Raw genomic sequence first — 18994 nt, 5'->3', positions numbered from 1 at the left:
TGTGTATATATATATATATATATATATATATATATATATATATATATACACAGGGGCAAAATAATGAAATAAAATTACATTCACTTGAGGGAAAGCTATCAGGAAGATTACATTTTTTTTATGAATCGTTTTATATTTAATTCATGCGATATGTTCACTTTGATTGGTCGTAACTCAAGGAATACGGATGGACCATGCATTTCCAATTGGGAAAGCCAACTAAAAGGATGAAACTTCTCAAGCAAAGTTAAATTCCTCAAGAATGCAGGATTGTAATATTTCAGTCCCCCAATATAAAAAAACAACAGCAACCAAATTCTGTCAACTTTACCACTTGAAGTAGAACACTGACTTGAAGGCTGGAGATTTGTTTAAACTAACACTCAAAGATCCTTTTACTCATCCACATAACAAGATTGCCAACTTTTTTTTTAAGTTATGTGTGTAATTTATAATACGATAGTAAGTAACAAGATATATTAAAAGTAGATAAAACATCAGGACCAGTTAATGTTGATAAATTGTAACACAGAATATTTGCTATGGGTAGGAAATGGGGAAGTGTTTAGATTGAAGGGTTGCTGTGTGAAAGCACAAAATCATTTTGTTACTAGCTGTGCCTCAAGGATCAGTGCTTGGACCTTTGCTTCTTGCTATGTATTTTAACCAAATGTGAGTGATACAGAAGACACTCAAGCTGTCAGGACAATGTTCTGTCACTTGTAGTAAATCTAACAGAATCTTAGGATGTACTTATAAAAGTACTGATTACAAGTCAATACAAACTAGTAGTTAGGCCTTACATAGAATCTGGTGTACAGTTTTAATCTCCTTATCTAGGGAACAGTAAAAGGCTTAAGAACAATACTAGGATGATTCTGGAGATAGATGGGTTATTTTTATAGGGATAGGTTAATATATCTGAACCTACTGATTTATATATCATCTGGAAAATTTCCATGAAGAATCAGTTCTTTGTAAAGATTTTACCTTGCAAGTCTTGATAACAAAGCCTAAATTATTTCTCAACCTCAAAAACAGACCTTGTAAGTTTAATAGTTATCTATGAATAGTGATCATATCAATTACTGTCATATAAGCTATTAAATAAATCAACTAATCATAAGTGTTCCCCATTATTACTGTTTTGTTTATTCCAACAACTGATTAATCAGTCGTCATGCAAATAATCAACTATTTAAAATGAGTGTTTTTGATTATTCCAACAATCAGTTAATCAAATAATCAATTAATCAGTTAATTGAGATTAAATTGATTGTTACAAAAATAAACAAGTAGTGAAAATTAGAGTTTTCAATTATTCATTGTCATTAAAATATTGCCAAGTTACTGAGACTATCTTTCACTGTCACTAATTTTGAACTGCTGACTAAAGGCACTTGGCTAGCAGCATCCACCACCATCTTTTTTTTTGGCTTATACAGGGGAATGTTCTTCATATATCATGGTTTGATACACACTGTACCACTTGATTAATGGGCCCAATGATTAGTAAGCACCACTAACTGGATAATTGTAGTAATGTGACAACAGATTTATAAGAACATTTAGGTTTACCTTTAACTTTATAGTTCTTTTTATTTGCCTTAAACTTTCACTTGGAGACTTTTTGGTATATTGATGTGTAGGACTACACTGAACTTCAGATGGCAGTGGTTCATATATATATATATATAGAGAGAGAGAGATAGAGAGAAAGGGTGACCTTGAAGGATTGAATGTCCGTACACATGAAATAGTGTAAATTTTAAAAGTTTATACTTGTATATCTTAAAATATCTAAACTAAGACATCACACATAAATCTTTAATTACTTAAAGTTACAAAAACTTGTTTCAGATGATAAATCTGTTAGATGCCTGGAAGAATATTAGATTGTTGGACTAAGGCTAGTGAACATTGCTTGAAAAGTCTCTTTTGGAAACAGGATTAGACATTTCTAGACAGATACATGAGAAGTAGTTTGCTTTATGATGTATTGTGCTCATATTTTAAATTTTTTTGTATTGTTAGAAACATACAAGTCTTGGAAGTGAATGGTACATGACGAGTACGAGGGAATGGGCAGCAATTGCCTGTTGTGGAAAAACACATGTGAAGAGGAGGACATTTCAAAAGTCTTCTGTTTCTTGATATACTTATCAGCCCGCAACTGTATACAGAAAACTCACCCACATTTACAGAAACTTACACTTAGTCTTTTGACTCAAGAAGTATAATCCAAAAAATTGGACCTGAAGACGAAAGATGGAACTTTTTAAACATTACCCTCTACACTTGTAGTTTTCTACAATAGACAGTTGCTGTCCATTCCATCGTACTTATTATAAATACTCTGCCTAAACAATATATCAATGAATGGTACATGTTAGGAACTGAAATTGACATTTTGAATATGCATGCAAAATACTATTCTTCAACTTGATTATTGTGACAATTATTTTCTTCTGACATATTATTTACATGAAATAAACCAGTCTCAATTTCTGATCATTAGCCATACCATTAATGGCATTATCTATTAACCTATGCTCCAGGTGTCTTTTTTGAAGTAGATATACGAGGCTTATTTGGAAAAATAAATAAATATAACTATAGGATTAAGCAATTTAGTTACATAAGAAATTAAAGAATACCTCGTGCTTACCAATCTTACTCTTAGCCCAAATTATAGTGATATTACTCAATTTACTGTTATGGTCACTGCAGTTTGGGAAAGAATTCGTAAATTTTATTGCAAGTGAGATATGTGTAGAATTAATAAATATTACTATTACTTGTGAATGCTATCAAACATTAAGTTGCTGTTACTGTTAAACTTAGAGGTATTTTAGGCTTAATTTATACAAGTTGTAAGACTAAGATGATCAGGCTATAAATTTTAGAATTTTAATAAGTAAAGGCCAAGCATTAAAATTTTATTTAATTTTTTATATCTTCAACTTAAATTAATATATCGGCAACAAGGGTCCATTTAGTCCTTCAACTTTCACTTCAGTTTCAAGACTGTCCTTGCATACCCATCTTTGACTTTGAGAAACACGAAATTTAAACCTACCCTTTACTTTATACTTATAGTTATACTATGATTAATAGGGAACCGTCGATTCCCCTTTTAATTTTGATTTAAACTCTACTATTCTTATACAGCAACTTATTCGCACAAGCCACACACTATGTTACTAGTGGAAATTTATAACCGCCTTAACTGACGTCTAGATTATTTTTTCAAATTCCAGATCTTAAGGTTAAACTGAAAAAAAAATTGTATCAAAATATCTATAAATACACTAAAATTCAATTAGCTTTTTTGTGGCTTGATTTGACTACTAATACTATGATAAGATATTTTTCTTCAGCCACACTATTGAGTGCCTTTTCGTCTATACTGAACTTATCCAAACTATATTAATAAATTAAATGCATTACCTTACAAGTTACAGTTACTATAACTTATAAATAACTTTAATTAAAAGTTAAAATGATTTTACAGTTTCTACTTCTTGTTTTATAAGTATAACAACTTCAGTGCTAACGTTATACTTTTCCTGAAGTTATAGTTACACCACTATTAGTATTACTAATATTATTAACTTGAATTAACATTAATTAAATAAGACTACAAAATAGTTCAGTTTAAGCTAACCTAAAAACAAAAAAAAAAAGATTACCTTCAAATCATAGTTAATACGAAGAACTGAAGTTGGAATAGCACGTTAAAAATTAAGCCTCATTCCTGAACCCAACATGTAAGTATTAAAATATCTTGTAGAGATGCACAGTCAAAATATTTTCAAAATGTTGCGCTTCTATGCTAGAGAAAGTTCATTGGTCCAGAGAAACTTCGAATGTTTGTACAAGCCAACCAACATTCAGCATTACGCCACCTGTCCTTTTCAAATAAATATCGGAGTGGAAGTGACATTTTTTCATTAAATTTTTCAAAATTTATCTGTGTTAATTATACAAAGAAAAGCCAAATATAAATGTATATGATAAAATTTTAAATTAATATTCGCAATTTATTAAACCTAAACAACAGGATAACCAATGAGCTTAGATGAGCTAACTTTGATTATAACTGTATTACTTTTTCGTACGTGATTACTATAACTTTTAACAACTATGTTAGTAAAGTTAATCTAAACCGACGTAATAAATAGCCCCGTCTGACATAGATATTTGAGGTTTGTTTTGTAAACAAACTTCCCTTTATCGACTACTTTTCGTAGATGTTAGAAAGAAAGACAAAACAGGGAGATAAAAACATGTATTTTCAAAACACATTTTTCTTATTTAAGTCGCTATATTGTGTAAAATTAACTCTTTATCTAATACATCTCATGAAATTACATGCTGCATGAGCTATTCCTATTTGCAATACTTATCAAATCGGTTGTAAGACAGTCGTATCCCTGTAATAACAACAAATAAATTTGTTATAAAGCCCTTTTTTTAAACAAACAAAAGAGCATGTTCATAGAGCCTTACATGTCATCTAACACTAGAGCGTCAGACGATAAATCCAAAGCCACATAGTGCGTATCCCATTGTCGCAAAAAGGCGTTCCACACTGTAGGGTTGTGTGTTAGAAGAGTAACGGTCAAATCACAATATTCAAGTAGAGTAACACAATAGTTGGTGGTAGGTGTTGTTGACTAGCTGCCTTTCCTCAAGTCCATCTGTTCAAAAATAGAGATGGCTAACGCAAATAGCTTTTGTGTAGCTTTCAGGAATATTCGAAACAAACAAACACAATCTCGGGCGTGATCGAGTTACTGGTACCACTAATATCTGCAGAAAACTAACAATTTCCGCAACAATGCGCATTCCGGAAATATCATGCGGAGAATAAATCATAATTAACACCAGAAGAAAAATATTCAAACATAGATGAACAATAAATCAAGTATTTATTCACAGTTACTGTGTATTTGGTGTATTTACTATACTGGCTGGTTTGTAGTTTTCCATTAACTTTTACTGGCTTCTTGGGTGAAGAGGAGACTTTCCTTACATGTCTGCACAAGACAAATATATGCCTGCATATCATATGTTTTCATCCTTCCCTGGTCATATACTGTATATAAACTTAATTTGATTTTTCGGTTATTTATTTTTAGTGCTGTAATGGCAGCAACACGTGGTCCAGAAAGTCGTTAAAATTACCTTGTTATAGCTGTTTCGTTTCTTTGTTCTCTAAGGCAGGAGATGTTACGTATGTCCTCCAGGATATTGCAAAATACATCACATTTAGTTTAGACGGATTGGTTGATCAACGTAGGAACTACCATGACGTCACTGTTGGCTCAATACTAACTGCAAATCCGGAACGCTTTATTGGCATAATGGCATTTCTAAGATGACCGTCAGGTACAAGAAACAAAGTTATTTATTACCTCCTTCATTTAAAGAAGGTATAATCAGCTTGCAGTGTAAGAAGGATTCTTCAGATCTAATTAAAGATTATAGACCCCTTATATTCAACAATGTTGATTATAAAATATTTGCTAAGTGCATAAACAATGGATTAGTAACCATGCTAGATCACTTAATTAAGTCTGCCCAGACATCTGCAGTTCCTGGAAGAGACATGCTGTTTAATGTTAACATGCTCAGGGACATAATACAAATAACAAACAGTAAAGGCTCTCCGGCTTGTGTAATCTCGCTCGATCAGGAGAAAGCATTTGACAGAATAAATCATAGTTTTATGTTTTATGTATTAAGTAAATACGGCATACCGGACGATATAATAACATGGATAAAACTGATATACAGTAATGTAACAGCTAAAATCAACATAAATGGACATATAACAGACAGTTTTAGTATAGGAAATGGAGTAAGACAAAGATGTCCCCTCTCCCCCACCTTATACGTGTTAGTCATTGAATGTTTCTTAGCTAGTGTAAACTCTGACCCTGAAACAGTCGGTGTCCACATACCAGGTAACTTCGCCATTCAGCAAAAATGCCTTGCGCACGCGGATGACGTAACTCTGACCCTGACAACCGATGTATCCATCTCCAAATGTTTTAAAACACTCAATAGTTTCTGTGGTGCAAGCGGCTCAAAAGTAAATAGAGAAAAATCTAAAGGTTTTTGGTTAGGGAGATGGAGAATCAGAAATGATTCTCCAGCTAATATCACATGGACCAAAAGTCCCATTAAATATTAGGAATCTGGTTAGGTCCATACGACCGAACCAGATATAACTGGCAAATTAAAATTAAACAAGCAGCAGAGAATAATTAATGAATGGAAGGATAATGAACTTTCAATGTTAGCTAAAGCTCAAGCAGTAAAGCAAATCATTTACCCCAACCTAGTGTACTTAGGTAGAACACTACCTCCTGGCAAAACAGAGATTAAAAAGATAAAACAGATAGTATACCAGTTCATCTGGAATTATAAGGCAGAGCGACTATCTAGAGAAGTAGTCAACTTACTCACAAACGAGGGAGGGTTAGGACTACTCAGTTTCAGCAAATATTTAACGGCAGTCACCATAGCAAACACAACCAAAATTATGGGGTCTGAATACAACTGTGCATTGTTTTATAACTACACAGTTGGATTCAGCGCCAAATATTTTAAAGATAAGATAAAGCCACAAGCACTACGAGCTGACAAGCCCCCTGCATACATAAGCTCAGTAATAGAAACAGTTAAAAAGCTTGTTAAGGAAAAACCTCAAATTAAAGTACACAATATGTCAATAGATAAAATATACGAAGCTATAAACCCAAAGGTTACAGCCAAAACAGTAGCAGAATACCCAACTATCAACTGGAAAACAGCATGGGTAGCAACCAGCAATAGGAAAATAGAGGCTAAAAGACGAGACTTAAATTATAAAATAGCTCACAATATAGTCAGCACTAGAGTTAGATTATACAGTTTCAAATTAACTAAAACAAATAAATGTCCATACTGTCAGTGCATAGAAACGGTGAAACACGCTTTCTATGACTGCCCATACATAAATGTATTTTGGAGAAGGGTTGCCATAATATTCGGCATGGGTAAGATAAATTACACTACTGTCCTGTTTAATACACCGTTACCAGTGAATTTTGTTCATAAATTTTCTCTATTATTCCTTGTGAGCGAATTTAAATATCAGATCTGGTCCGCGAGATGTAAAGCTGTATACGAGGAAACAAAAGAAAGTGTTCCGGTGGTGATAAGAAAGGTAAGAACAAATACGAGAATAAGGTTAAAGATAGACTACCACCGTCTATCAGAAGAAGAGTTCAAGAAGAGATGGGCCTCGGAAGTGTCGAGAGTTTTTCAGCAGAAAGGCGGATTTTTCGATCTGAAGTTTTAACAATTCACTATGTCAGCGCAGACAACAATCGCTTACTTCAAGTGGACGACGGAGGAGGAAACCATGGCGGACCGGCCAAAGCTAGAGACGCAAGTCTGGTCAGTGACTGAGTTTGTGTACTTAACCTGCACAGGTGCTAGAACAAATGGCTCGTGGACCGTAAAAAAAGTGACTTTGACTGTGCAGGTTAAGTTGTGTTGTGCAACTAACATATGTGTGAACCCCCTTTAATCCCAACTGGTAATGGAAGAAAAAAGGAAGCTACGGAAGTATGTAACGACTATAGTAACCAGCATAAGAGTGTCCTACAAAAGGGTAAGTAGGGTAAGTTCTTTTATACCTTTAATAGATTGTAGAACTGACTGTGGTCGCAGGGTAAGGTGGAGACATGCCTTACTCTCTTCACACAGTAAGGGTTTAGTTAGAATAGTTAGTGTGTTATCTGAACTGAAGGAGCGGCGACTGACTGTACGAGATGGAGTCTGGGAGCCTACTCCTGGAGTGCGGCAGAGGAAGCTCGATGGTTGCTATGAGGGGGTTGAAGTTTTTTGGCTGAAATTCCTGACGTGGCTGATCGTTGAGTTGAAACTGATTCGTGTCTTCAGGGGCCGTGGGCATGGTGATTTGTCCTGGTCGGCGGGCTGTGCTGGGATGGAAGTTCTTGGAGATCGAGGAGAACTCGGGGTTTTACCTCAGTTTGAACCGTACCTGAGACGACCGTCCTTGGTATGGCTAGCTGTCGAGTTGATAGTTTATCATGTTACCTGGTTTTGGGTGTATGGAAGTGAGTACAGACATTTTAGGCGTGTCGTGGAAATTACCTCTTTGAGAAAGGGAGGACCTCCAGTGCTTGCAAGTCTCTGTTCCTGTCCCTTGTTTTGGCTTATAGGGCTTGAACACCAAAAAGAGTATGTAAAGTGTGTGGGGTCACGAACTGACTTAGAGTGTAAAGACCTGACATGCCGTATAGTCTGGATCGATGATCCGAAGTTACTCAATATAGGTAAGAACTTAAATTCCGGATGTAAATCGAGTGCAGTCTATTATCGTATACCAACAGCATGGCTAGCACTTAAAGGTGAAAATTGTTTGTCATTGGAAAATGTAGAGGAATGTGTATTATGTCTTAGTTTCAACAGCATCAGGTGTTGGAGGGTAACTAAGTACAGCTACAACTCCAACATCTAAACTGCTCAGAGTAAACATTTGTGGGAAGATGACAATTTAAATAGGTCATTAAGAGGTAGATTTTAGTCAAGAATGAGTAATTGTGTTGCCCACAAAAACACAAGAAATAAAGTTATTAGAAGAATTGGAATTTTAGTACAATATGAGGTCAATAAAATCAAATAAATTACCTCTAAAAATACATCAATGAAATAGAAACAAATATATTTCATCTAGTTATTTTTCGAGCAACTGCTCTTAACATTTTAATTTCTTTCTCGTATTAAGCTTGAGGTGAAGTGGTTGTTCGAAACGTTGCTAGAAAATACAAATTTTGCTTGGAGACGGCTTCAATGGGTAATGAAATAAAACTTTAATATAAGTTTAACATAACAGCAAATGTAAAACGTTTCGACAAGGTTTTATCATCATCAGGTACCTGATTATTAGTCTCAAAGTGGGTTCCTAGTCATCAAATTTAAAATACAAATTTGTTTCTATTTAAACGTTTTGTTTTTAAAGTGATTATATTTTAAATGAAACAAGTTGTTACATCTACAGTACAGTAAACTTTAAGTAACTTTGTTTGTTTGTTTGTAATTAAGCACAAAGCTACACAATGGGTTATCTGTGCTCTGCCCACCAAGGTTATCGAAACCCGGATTCTAGCGTTGTAAGTTCGCAGACATACCGCTGTGCCACTGGGGGACCTTTAAGTCACCCATTACAAGTATTACATCCCTCTTACAAGCACTGCCATATTACGTTTTTAATTATCAACTCTCCTTCAGGCTGTTGAGTATGTTAAGCCATTGATGAAGCATCACCAGAAGTCAAGGAATACAAAAATTGACCTTAGGAATAGAACGCGCCAACGCTGAATGTCAGCCTTGAATTTTGGAATACACCTTATTTTAAAATCCTTTGCTGGCCAATTATGGCATTCACTGAATGCAACATCCTTCTAATGCTGCTGTGAGGGAACAAAAGTCATGAGGTGACTTTGTCGACTGGACAAGAAAAGCAAGTTTACTTGTTTAATTCAGACGCACTTTTTTGAGTCAATTCTTCTAGGAGGTTATGGAGAAAATAATTAATTTTAAGATCATCGTGTTTAATTTGACGGAAGTCTATCCTGAGAGAAAGAAAGTGTGTGACTAAGCATAGCCCGAACCTGAATTTTAACTTTAAACATTACTCGCCAAATCACGTAAGATGTTATGATCGTCTACAAGTGACACGCAAGACATCACGGTATCCTCCCCAAATAAAACAAAAGGGTAACACATAAATTCCAGCTACAAAAAAACATAATGCACAGTAATATGCAATTCAAATCTAAACATAATAACATTAATACAGCCAGACAGCTGCACTGCATAATAAACTTACAAAATTTAAAACATTCAAAAGAGAATACAAGTTTACAAATCAAGATCCAAAACTAAATAAAATTGAAAAGAATACATTTCAAAAATTCAATATAATATGTACAAAGTATATTTAAAATACAAAATAATAAATAAAAGCACGCTAATATCAAATTCAAGATAATTAAAAATACTTATAGTTTCTGGCAGAAAGACACTGGAACTTTTCAGACAATTAGTGCTTCTCCTGGACCATACAGTTGCTTTTTAGTAGGATCACTCCAGAAAAAACCGGTTTTCGATACCAGTGGTGGGCACAGCACAGATATCCCATTGTGTAGTTTTGTGCTTAACAATATACAAACTTCTTTGGTCCGTCGCTGATCATACTCCTGTAACCATGACAACCAACAACACATCTCTCAACTGTCTACCTTTTTAACTACTAGTAGTGTATTTTGTACTTATATTGGATGACATATTCAGGGTTTATTCTGGAGTGACATGGCCAGATGGTTAGGGCGCTAGACTCGCAATCTGAGGGTCGCGCGTTCGAATCCCCGTCCCATCAAAACATGCTCGCCCTTTTAACAGTGGGAGCGTTACAATGTGACGGTCAATCCCACTCTCCGTTGGTAAAAGAGTTGGCGGTGGGTGGTGATGACTAGCTGCCTTCCCTCTAGTCTTACACTGCTAAATTAGGGATGGCTAGCGCAGATAGCCCTCGTGTAGCTTTGCTCGAAATTCAAAAACAAACCGTAGCGTTATAAGCCTTCAGACTTACTGCTGAGCCACTGGAGGTCTAAAACCAAAGATGTACTAGGCTGAAGTCTTCATTCCTGTTTGGTGTTTCACTGTAATTCTCTCAAGAAGGCAGTGGATCATCATGAAATTCACAACTTTCATGCCTCCATTTACTTGTTAGGATTGAAACAACTCAGCCTGTGGTAATGTCAAAAGTTCAGTTAGTGTTTTAAGGATAAATGTCACAACCAAACAATCCATAATATTGGCCTTTCTTAGAAAATATTTTTTGGATATGAATGTAGTGCATGTGTCATGTATTACATGATTAATGTACTCGTCAATATGACGTCATAACACATTTGTTCTAATCACCAGTAGATGTGTAGTCTACAAAGAACTGTATGGAATAATGTATGCGTGACTTCCATGGTCAGACCCCTGACAAGGCTGGCCTTTGGCGATATTCACTGGTAAGTAAGTTCAGCCATTTCAAATACATATGAGTTATTCTACCATTGTCTGAATTTTACATAGAAAAGTCTGGAATTGTGTCAACCACTTTACAAGCGTGACTAAGGTTTGTAACTCCCTCTGATCACAACTTTAGTCTGCCTTCTGATATATAATCAAAATTTAAACAAGTGAAATCATGTACCACTTCACAAATAAATCCAGAATTATGTTTGTGTAGTCTACACAAGAACTACATTATAAAACTACAATATAATTAATATAAAGTTTGTGAATTATGACTACTTTACCTAGGAATAACGCCGAGATAAAACATTCAGTAATATCCACTATAGTTCGAAAATTGTTTGATTCTACAAATCAAACACAATTCAAAGATAAAAGCTACTCGTAAACACTGTTTTCTTTCATTTCACATCTTTTGCACAATCTACTTAGATTCCCTGCTATGTATAGGTGTGAAAGCTCAGTTGGGGTCCTTGTCTTTGAACATTGAATTTAGTCCAAAAGGATTGCTCCGTTCTTCACAGGGTTGAATCTTTGGTAAAATTTGTTGAAAACTGTCTCATTCTTTGAGTTGTTCCTCATCCAAATGTTCTGAGGCGCAAAGTTCATGGCTATCTAGACTCAGCATCAAAGGTTGCACTATTTGTCCTTGGGTCCCTCAATTACAAGCAACAACTTGCATGTAACATAGATTTGAGTAAATGGTCCCAATCCTCTTTTGCTGTCCCCTTAAATACTGGTGGACCTACCTGATTCAAATGGTAGTGCTGACAGGGACCTGTTATTAGCTGCACAGTCTGGAGGCTTTGCACATTTGGGAAGATCCTCATCGTCTTCTTGCAGTTCAGAGGTATTCATGTCTTAACAAATATGGCTTCCTTGGTCTAAGTACATAGTAGGATGACTTTGATCATGATGTGCTCGTCAAAATGATACATATTGTGCAGCACTTCGTAATTATATCTCATAATGTCCTTGGCAGCTGGACATAGTTCTGGAGTGTTGCCAGTTCGCCTTGTCATCCTGAAAGGCTCTTGACATACTATTAATCCCGCTGGATCAAAACAAAATGACATTTAATTACAATGGGTGACTAAAAGTAGCACCCAGTGAAGTCTGGGTTTGTTTAATGAGTGGCTTGATGTTTCACAGAGACCACACTCCTAAGTTTTCAGATGTTTAGGTTGCTCAAAGTCACCATAACCCTTCTCTGTTACCCTATGCTCCAGATCATTAGGAGTAATCAGTAGACGTTTTGTTCTGTTGCCATGTGTTCCAGACCATTAGAGGTAATCAGTAGACGCTGTGTTACAAGTGTGACAAAATTTTTCAAACTAAGTCACCTTTTCTGTTTTATTCATGGTGTTGTTTGTTCCTGCTCTATGTTCTAGTATGAATGCTTATTTTCAACTGTAGTACAAACACAAGGGGAATAAAAACAAACCTATGTTTATTTAAAAATCACATGCTTCTTATAAGCAGGTTAAACTACCACTGGCTACCAATTTTCAGCCCTTATATAAAATCTAGTAGGATTCTGTTCCCCTAGATCACGTGATGTTCATACACTGTTCAAGTTACATTTCACCATTCTGAGTTAGATATTCTGTTTTAATAATTAATTTTAAAGAAAATAGCTCATTACTTAAAAGGGTAATGGAAGTGAACCTTCCGTCATTAGACATGGTCAAATCAGGAGTAGGATTTCTGTGACTCCCATTCCTATGTATAAATTGATTACTTCTACGAAGTGTTTCTTTAATCACCTTATGTTGTACAACCCATGAAGTACGTCAAACAGTTTAACTTAAATTACCTTGGGTAATTAAATCAAGCAGCCTTACAGTACATATATGTATAGTTTACATGGCAAGGTTTCACAGGTGCTAGTTTACTCTACATTATATGAATGTATATGTTTACCCACAGGGACATTTACTGTTAAGAGGCTTTGTACTCAGTTCATGAGTGATGCAAAGTAGTGACCTCAAAAAAACAGATATTCACTGTTTAACATGAGATAACCATCCAAGGTTTTGGTCAACCTCAAATATCAAGGACTGATTGAGAATGTGGACATAGCACAAATCACTGCCATCAAAAGCTCTGGGTCTAAGGGTACGTCTTCTACCCCTTGTAACATTCTTGTAGTTTCTTTCATTATGCTACAAGTACTACATAGTTTTAAAACTGGTTTTCCACGTTAATCATGGTTAAAGAACGTTATGGTATTAGAGAGTGCAATGGAGAAAACAAACAAACGTTTAAAATAAACTCTGTAATAAGGTACCGAAGTTTTTACTATTTTGTGATATTTAGGTACACCAACATCTAACAGATTTGTTTAAGTATTCACAGGAATTCGAAGAATAAAACTAGCATGAACAGCAAAGGAAAAAAGACACCAAGTGAACAATTCTTTATTCACAATAATTGTGTATTTACCAGACTGGTTGGCTTACAGCTTATAATTGTCTTTTACTATCTACTGTGGTGAAGAGTCGAATTTCCTTACATGTTCACACGAGACAGACAAAAAAAATAAAATAAAATACGACCTATCGTTCTTTTAAATTAAACATTTTGTTCAAGTGTTGAATATCATAATGCTAAGCTCTATATGCTACCCATTATTCCAAGTGATATTTCTTAATGGGAGTGTGGGCTCTCGTAACAATATGTACAAGTACCTGTCATCCAATGACATGCATTTACTCCCTTCAAAGGGTGGACACAGACAGCTAAAGTGATACAAGCTTGCAGACATTATCATATGTAACCTTTACTTAAGTAAAGGATTATCACATGTTTGAGTGTGGGCTCTCATAACAATATGTACAAGTATCTGTCATCCAATGAGATGCATTTACTCCCTTCAAAGGGTGGACACAGACAGCCAAAGAGATACAAGCTTGTAGACATTATCATATGTAACCTTTACTTAAGTAAAGGATTATCACGTTTATGACTTTTAAACATTCTGATAAAGAAAATGCAGTAATTACATGTAGGTAATGTTTAGTGATATGTCTACTTCTCCATGTTTATTATTTTTTCAGCTTATTTATGAGTGTTTTTGTTTGTTTCTTTTTTAATTTCGAGCAAAGCTACACGAGGGCTATCTGCGCTAGCCATCCCTAATTTAGCAGTGTAAGACTAGAGGGAAGGCAGCTAGTCATCACCACCCACCGCCAACTCTTGGGCTACTCTTTTACCAACGAATAGTGGGATTGACCGTCACATTATAACGCCCCCACGGCTGAGAGGACGAGCATGTTTGGTGTGACGGGGATTCGAACCCGCGACCCTCAGATTGCGAGTCGAGTGCCTTAACCACCTGGCCATGCCGGGCCTATTTATGAGTGTATAACACCAAGTACACCATATCTGCTACATCTAGTGCCAATGAGGCCTTTCAACCAATACCAGAGTTCTTGCTGGAATGTTACACATGCATTAGTGATTGAGATGCAATTATAAATGTCCAAAAGAATACAATGTTATGCTCCAACCACCTTACATATATGTTTGTACATATCTTGATATATTTTAATTTGAAAGTAACTGATGTTTTCCTGAATGGATTTAATTACAGCTTGACATGCAAGATCTTTATTACAAGTTACAAGATGGGATAAAGTAAACAAGTATGTGTAACTCTGGTGTTAAAGTCTTCAGATTCTAGTAAACTTATGGGTAACTTTTAATGATTTAGTAAAATATCAATACACGAATTTCATTGAAACTTGACATTTGAGTGTATATAGTCATACTTTTATGAAAAATAACTTAACCTTAGAATATTAACAAACCAAAAGTTATTAAAAGTCAAACTAGTTAATGATACAATGGTCTTTCAGATATTTCGTTTTGAGTGTTTACAAGTCTAGTCTGTAAAGCTATTCATACAATCAAGTACTCGGATTTTTCCTCCCCTCACCCAAAATGTCAAAAACAATCACTTCTCATTAACTGATATGTATTTAAATAATTCAGTTTATTGTAGCTCTTTACATTGGAATTATTTGTGTTAGGCTCCACATGTGTGATTGTCATAGCAAGAGCTTAAGCTGAAAAGATTCTTATTGAAATTTTCTATTGTGTAGTTTGTTCACAGTTAGGTTAAAATTTGTGAAAACTGAAAGTTAAGTTTGCTGGGGAAATTGTTGAAAATTTTCAACACAACTAGATAGGTTAGGGCTACTGCGTTAATTGTTTTTTTGTTACAAGGTGAGATAACCAAAGATGTTTTTATACAAATCTTAATGTACCAGTAAGATTTCTCATACAAATTGCCAAACATCTAAAACAGGTAAAGAATTATTTTGCTTTCTTTTCAAAGATTTCCAAGTCCAATTAAGTTTTGGCAACGATATATCATTGGTATTTTAAATGTTATCGATCAAAAAGTATCTCAGTTTATCTAACATATTTATATGCTGAAAAATGAAATTATTAAAATTAATTTGAAAGAAGAACCAAGTTTGGTTTGTTTTGAATTTTGCGCAACTCTGTATGAGGGCTATCTGCACTAGCTGTTCCTAATTTAGCATTGAAAGACTGGAGGGAAGGCAGGTAGTCATCACCACCCACCACCTTGAGTGTATATAGTCATATAGTCATGCAGATCAACACCCACTTGAACAAGCCAGTAGATGGTGCAAAGCAGATGTTAATACACCACAATAATACACCATCACATTATAATGCCCCCATGGCTGAAAGGGCAAGCATGTTTGGTGTGACGAGGATTCGAACCTGCAACCCTCATACTGCAAGTGAAGCACCCTAACCACCTGGCCATGCTGGGCCTAAAAAACAAACTAATAAAGTCATCTTTATTAAATGTTTCTGTCAACCACACCATTGGATGTAGATGTGCTATGATTGTATTTCATAAACATATTTACACAATCAAGTGCTTGGATTGTTCCTCCCATCACCTAAGATGTAAAAAAAAATGAGCAATTGTTACTTATTTATATTACTAAACAAACAATATCTGCAATGTTCTTCTTATAAAAAAAACCCGCTGATTACACCGCATGATATTAAGAATATATTAAAACAACATGACTATCCTTAGGCATTTCAAAATTATGCAATTTTACCTAAAACACCCAAACCAAAACTGACTTAAAAAAAATTGGGTTACTTTACATCTGAGAGGTGAGCAAAAGAATTACTAGAAGTTTTGCTTCAACTAATATTAATTTTTTTTTTTTAAACTTAGTTTGTGTCTTATGTGGATGTACAAACATCTGCATAAGACACAAACTAGCTTTTTTTTTTGTACATCCAAAAATAAAAACATAGAAGAAAAATAACAGAATCAACTTTAGCTGAACAAGCATCATAAACAGATCATTCCACTGATTGGGAAGATGATAAAATACTGGATTGTGAGGAAAATGTGTTGCACAGCATATTTATAGAAGGGGAGCTTATCATCGGATTAAGTCGACACTTAGTAAAGAGAGATGCAGATCAACACCCACTTGAACAGGTATATAGGTCTTTACTAACTACTAAAGACAAACCAGTAGATGGTGCAAAGCAGATGTTAACTACTGGCACAAATCTGGATGAATCAGGTGCCCTTGAATATATATATATATAAAAAAAAAGTTCCATTTGAAAGTGAAACACTGGGCTGTTGTGTTTTAATTCTTTGGCAGGTGTATCTTTAAAAGAATTTCACTTTAGCCAATTTTAATATTTCAAATAAGAAATTTATATGCTTAGTAATTCACCTTGAAGTTCATTCAGATACAAAATTATTGGTACAAAGTAAACTGGATAATTAATAACGCTGAGCTAATACAAACGGCTACAAATAAAGTCTACTGGTTTTTTGGTTTATCAAATATGGCTTGGTGTTTAAATAGCACCATAACGAAAAATCAGATGGTGAATATATAACATTGTATGCAAGTTATAGATCCTGCATTAAGATGATGTATGCACATTTCAATAATTTTATAATGTAATCATAAGCACACATTATTTTGCATGTAACTATAACCAGGACTGAATTTTACTAAACATTAGAATTCACTTTTCTATGAAATCACATAGTGCAGATACATGCGTTGTGTTTGCCTCACTGGGCGTATCATTTAGTTAGGTTTGTGTCAACGTCTTGTCAGTAATGCCTAAAGAGTTAATAACATTACTTTAAATCATTCTTCTATTCTGTAATAATACACCACAAACACGGACAATTAAAAGTAATCTTACGAGCATTAAGTGCAATACGAACACAAAATATTTCAGCATTATGTTATTAACAGTAATAAACTTTACTGAGTTACATACAAATCTCTAGTCAAAACCATCATTTTATTTTTAATAGTAAAAGTGCATTAAAACTACTTCTACTTAAAATTCGATAGAGAGAAAATATTTTAAAGGTTTCCTTTAAAACCCGAAAACAATCTATAAGATTCTAAAGTTGTAAAATCATACAAGAAATTAAAAAAAAACACACTCTCCATTTATATTTCACAAAAGATATTTTTTTTTATCTGTCAAGAACGACCTGTCATACAGTGATCGTTGATCCATATTCCCAGAATGTTTTGAGGAATAGGTCTTGTTGGTCTGTATATCACATAGATTCAAGTTAAACTTAAATCCTAAAATGAACATATGATCACCAGTGACGACAGATCCACATTATTCCTTTTAAGAGGAAATAAAGTGCACTCATTGTGTAGAGAATTACTTCTCTATGTTGTATTTGTTGATTCTCCTGTTCAACGGCAAGCATACGACGACTTAGATGATGAACTTGGTTACGAAGAAGAGCAACCTCTTCGTTAGTAGACTTAACTATCAGTCCATCAGGTGGTGGTGAAAAGGGAAGTGCAAGACTGTAAGAAAAAAAGGGTAAATAAAAAAACAAGTCAAACCACAAGTTAAAAATACAAAAATCCCCTAATAATCAGAATAAACACACAGCTGCATAATACTTTCATATACTTCTGTTTACAGATTATAAAATCTATTGTCAGAGCATACATTTTCAAAGAAAGTAAACCAATGCCCAGGATGCATCTTTTACACAGTGAAAGCACAAGAATACAGTGAGATAACTAATCAGGAAACTTAACATATAAAAAAACCCATTTTCTTATAATCTTCACAAAAATCCAATCATTCTCTATAAGGTATTTAATTAATGAGTAGTAACTTCATAGAAATTAGAGCAAATTAGCACTTTTACTAGTTGACTGTTATACCTAGATTGTGTTGGTTTCTGTGGTAAGGATTCTAGATCAACTTTCCGAGACTGATCTTTTGGTTCTCTTTCACTCGTTTCTTCTTCATATAGAGTAGGATAGTGGTGTTCCTCTAGGGTCAATGTATGTGGAGGAGAGTTTAAGTGAATATTAGATCTTTCTTCACCCATAAGACTGGACTCTAGTTTCATTTCTGGAAGAGGTTCTCTACCTTCCACATGATGATCTCCTCCTAAAATCAAATTATTTTAACAAAGGCAATAATTGAATGCATAGTTTAACATCAATGATGTAATTTTAAACAGAGGTAAATGTTTAAGACAAACCTACGATTATATTAAAATCTTCAGGTAAGTTGAATATGGTGAAATCATGTATTCTGATTCAGTCTGATTTTCAAGCGTCACGTAGAACAGATTTTTCCAAAAGTAATTTCCTCCACATGAAATATAACCACAAAATACTAAAAAATAATTTATTTATTAGGCATAACAATAAGTTAAAAATTGGTAAACAAATGCCAGATGCTTTTCGAAAAATACAAAATACTGACAGCAATAATTCCCATCAGGTTTTAGTTTGAAATGTACAGTGCAATATATTCTCTTGGATCTACATCTTTTGTCCACAATAAT

General features: G+C 34.5%; 2 protein-coding genes across 2 annotated transcripts in view; both read right to left on the bottom strand.

The window, feature by feature from the left end:
* LOC106470221 (F-box only protein 5-like) overlaps positions 1 to 11973 on the bottom strand; it is a 20829-nt gene extending 8856 nt beyond the window's left edge. Inside the window, exon 1 of the mRNA XM_013930761.1 lies at positions 11865 to 11973. Within this exon, the coding sequence (XP_013786215.1) occupies positions 11865 to 11973 (109 nt within the window). The remainder of the gene's footprint in view (positions 1 to 11864) is intronic.
* A 5011-nt stretch (positions 11974 to 16984) lies between these two features.
* Positions 16985 to 18651, bottom strand: LOC106470223 (mitochondrial fission factor homolog B-like). Its single transcript, XM_013930763.2, has 2 exons — positions 18360 to 18651; positions 16985 to 17990 (listed from the first exon to the last, which is right to left on the bottom strand). The coding sequence occupies exons 1-2, from the start codon at positions 18548 to 18550 to the stop codon at positions 17771 to 17773; spliced, it is 411 nt and encodes a 136-aa protein (XP_013786217.1). The 5' UTR covers positions 18551 to 18651; the 3' UTR covers positions 16985 to 17770.
* Between the last annotated feature and the right edge of the window lie 343 nt (positions 18652 to 18994).

The sequence above is a fragment of the Limulus polyphemus genome, unplaced genomic scaffold, assembly GCF_000517525.1.
Source record: "Limulus polyphemus unplaced genomic scaffold, Limulus_polyphemus-2.1.2 Scaffold3888, whole genome shotgun sequence".
Lineage (NCBI taxonomy): Eukaryota > Metazoa > Arthropoda > Merostomata > Xiphosura > Limulidae > Limulus > Limulus polyphemus.
Note: the sequence above shows the minus strand (reverse complement) of the source record. Positions and strands in the feature narration are given on the sequence as shown.

What these genes read in the sequence shown, in the direction of transcription:
- LOC106470223 (XM_013930763.2), bottom strand. Translation starts at nt 18,550, where the DNA reads ATGAAACTAGAGTCCAGTCTTATGGGTGAAGAAAGATCTAATATTCAC. An exon ending in CAGAAACCAACACAATCTAG is followed by an intron (nt 17,991 to 18,359) that starts GTATAACAGTCA and finishes TTTTTCTTACAG; the next exon opens with TCTTGCACTTCCCTTTTCAC.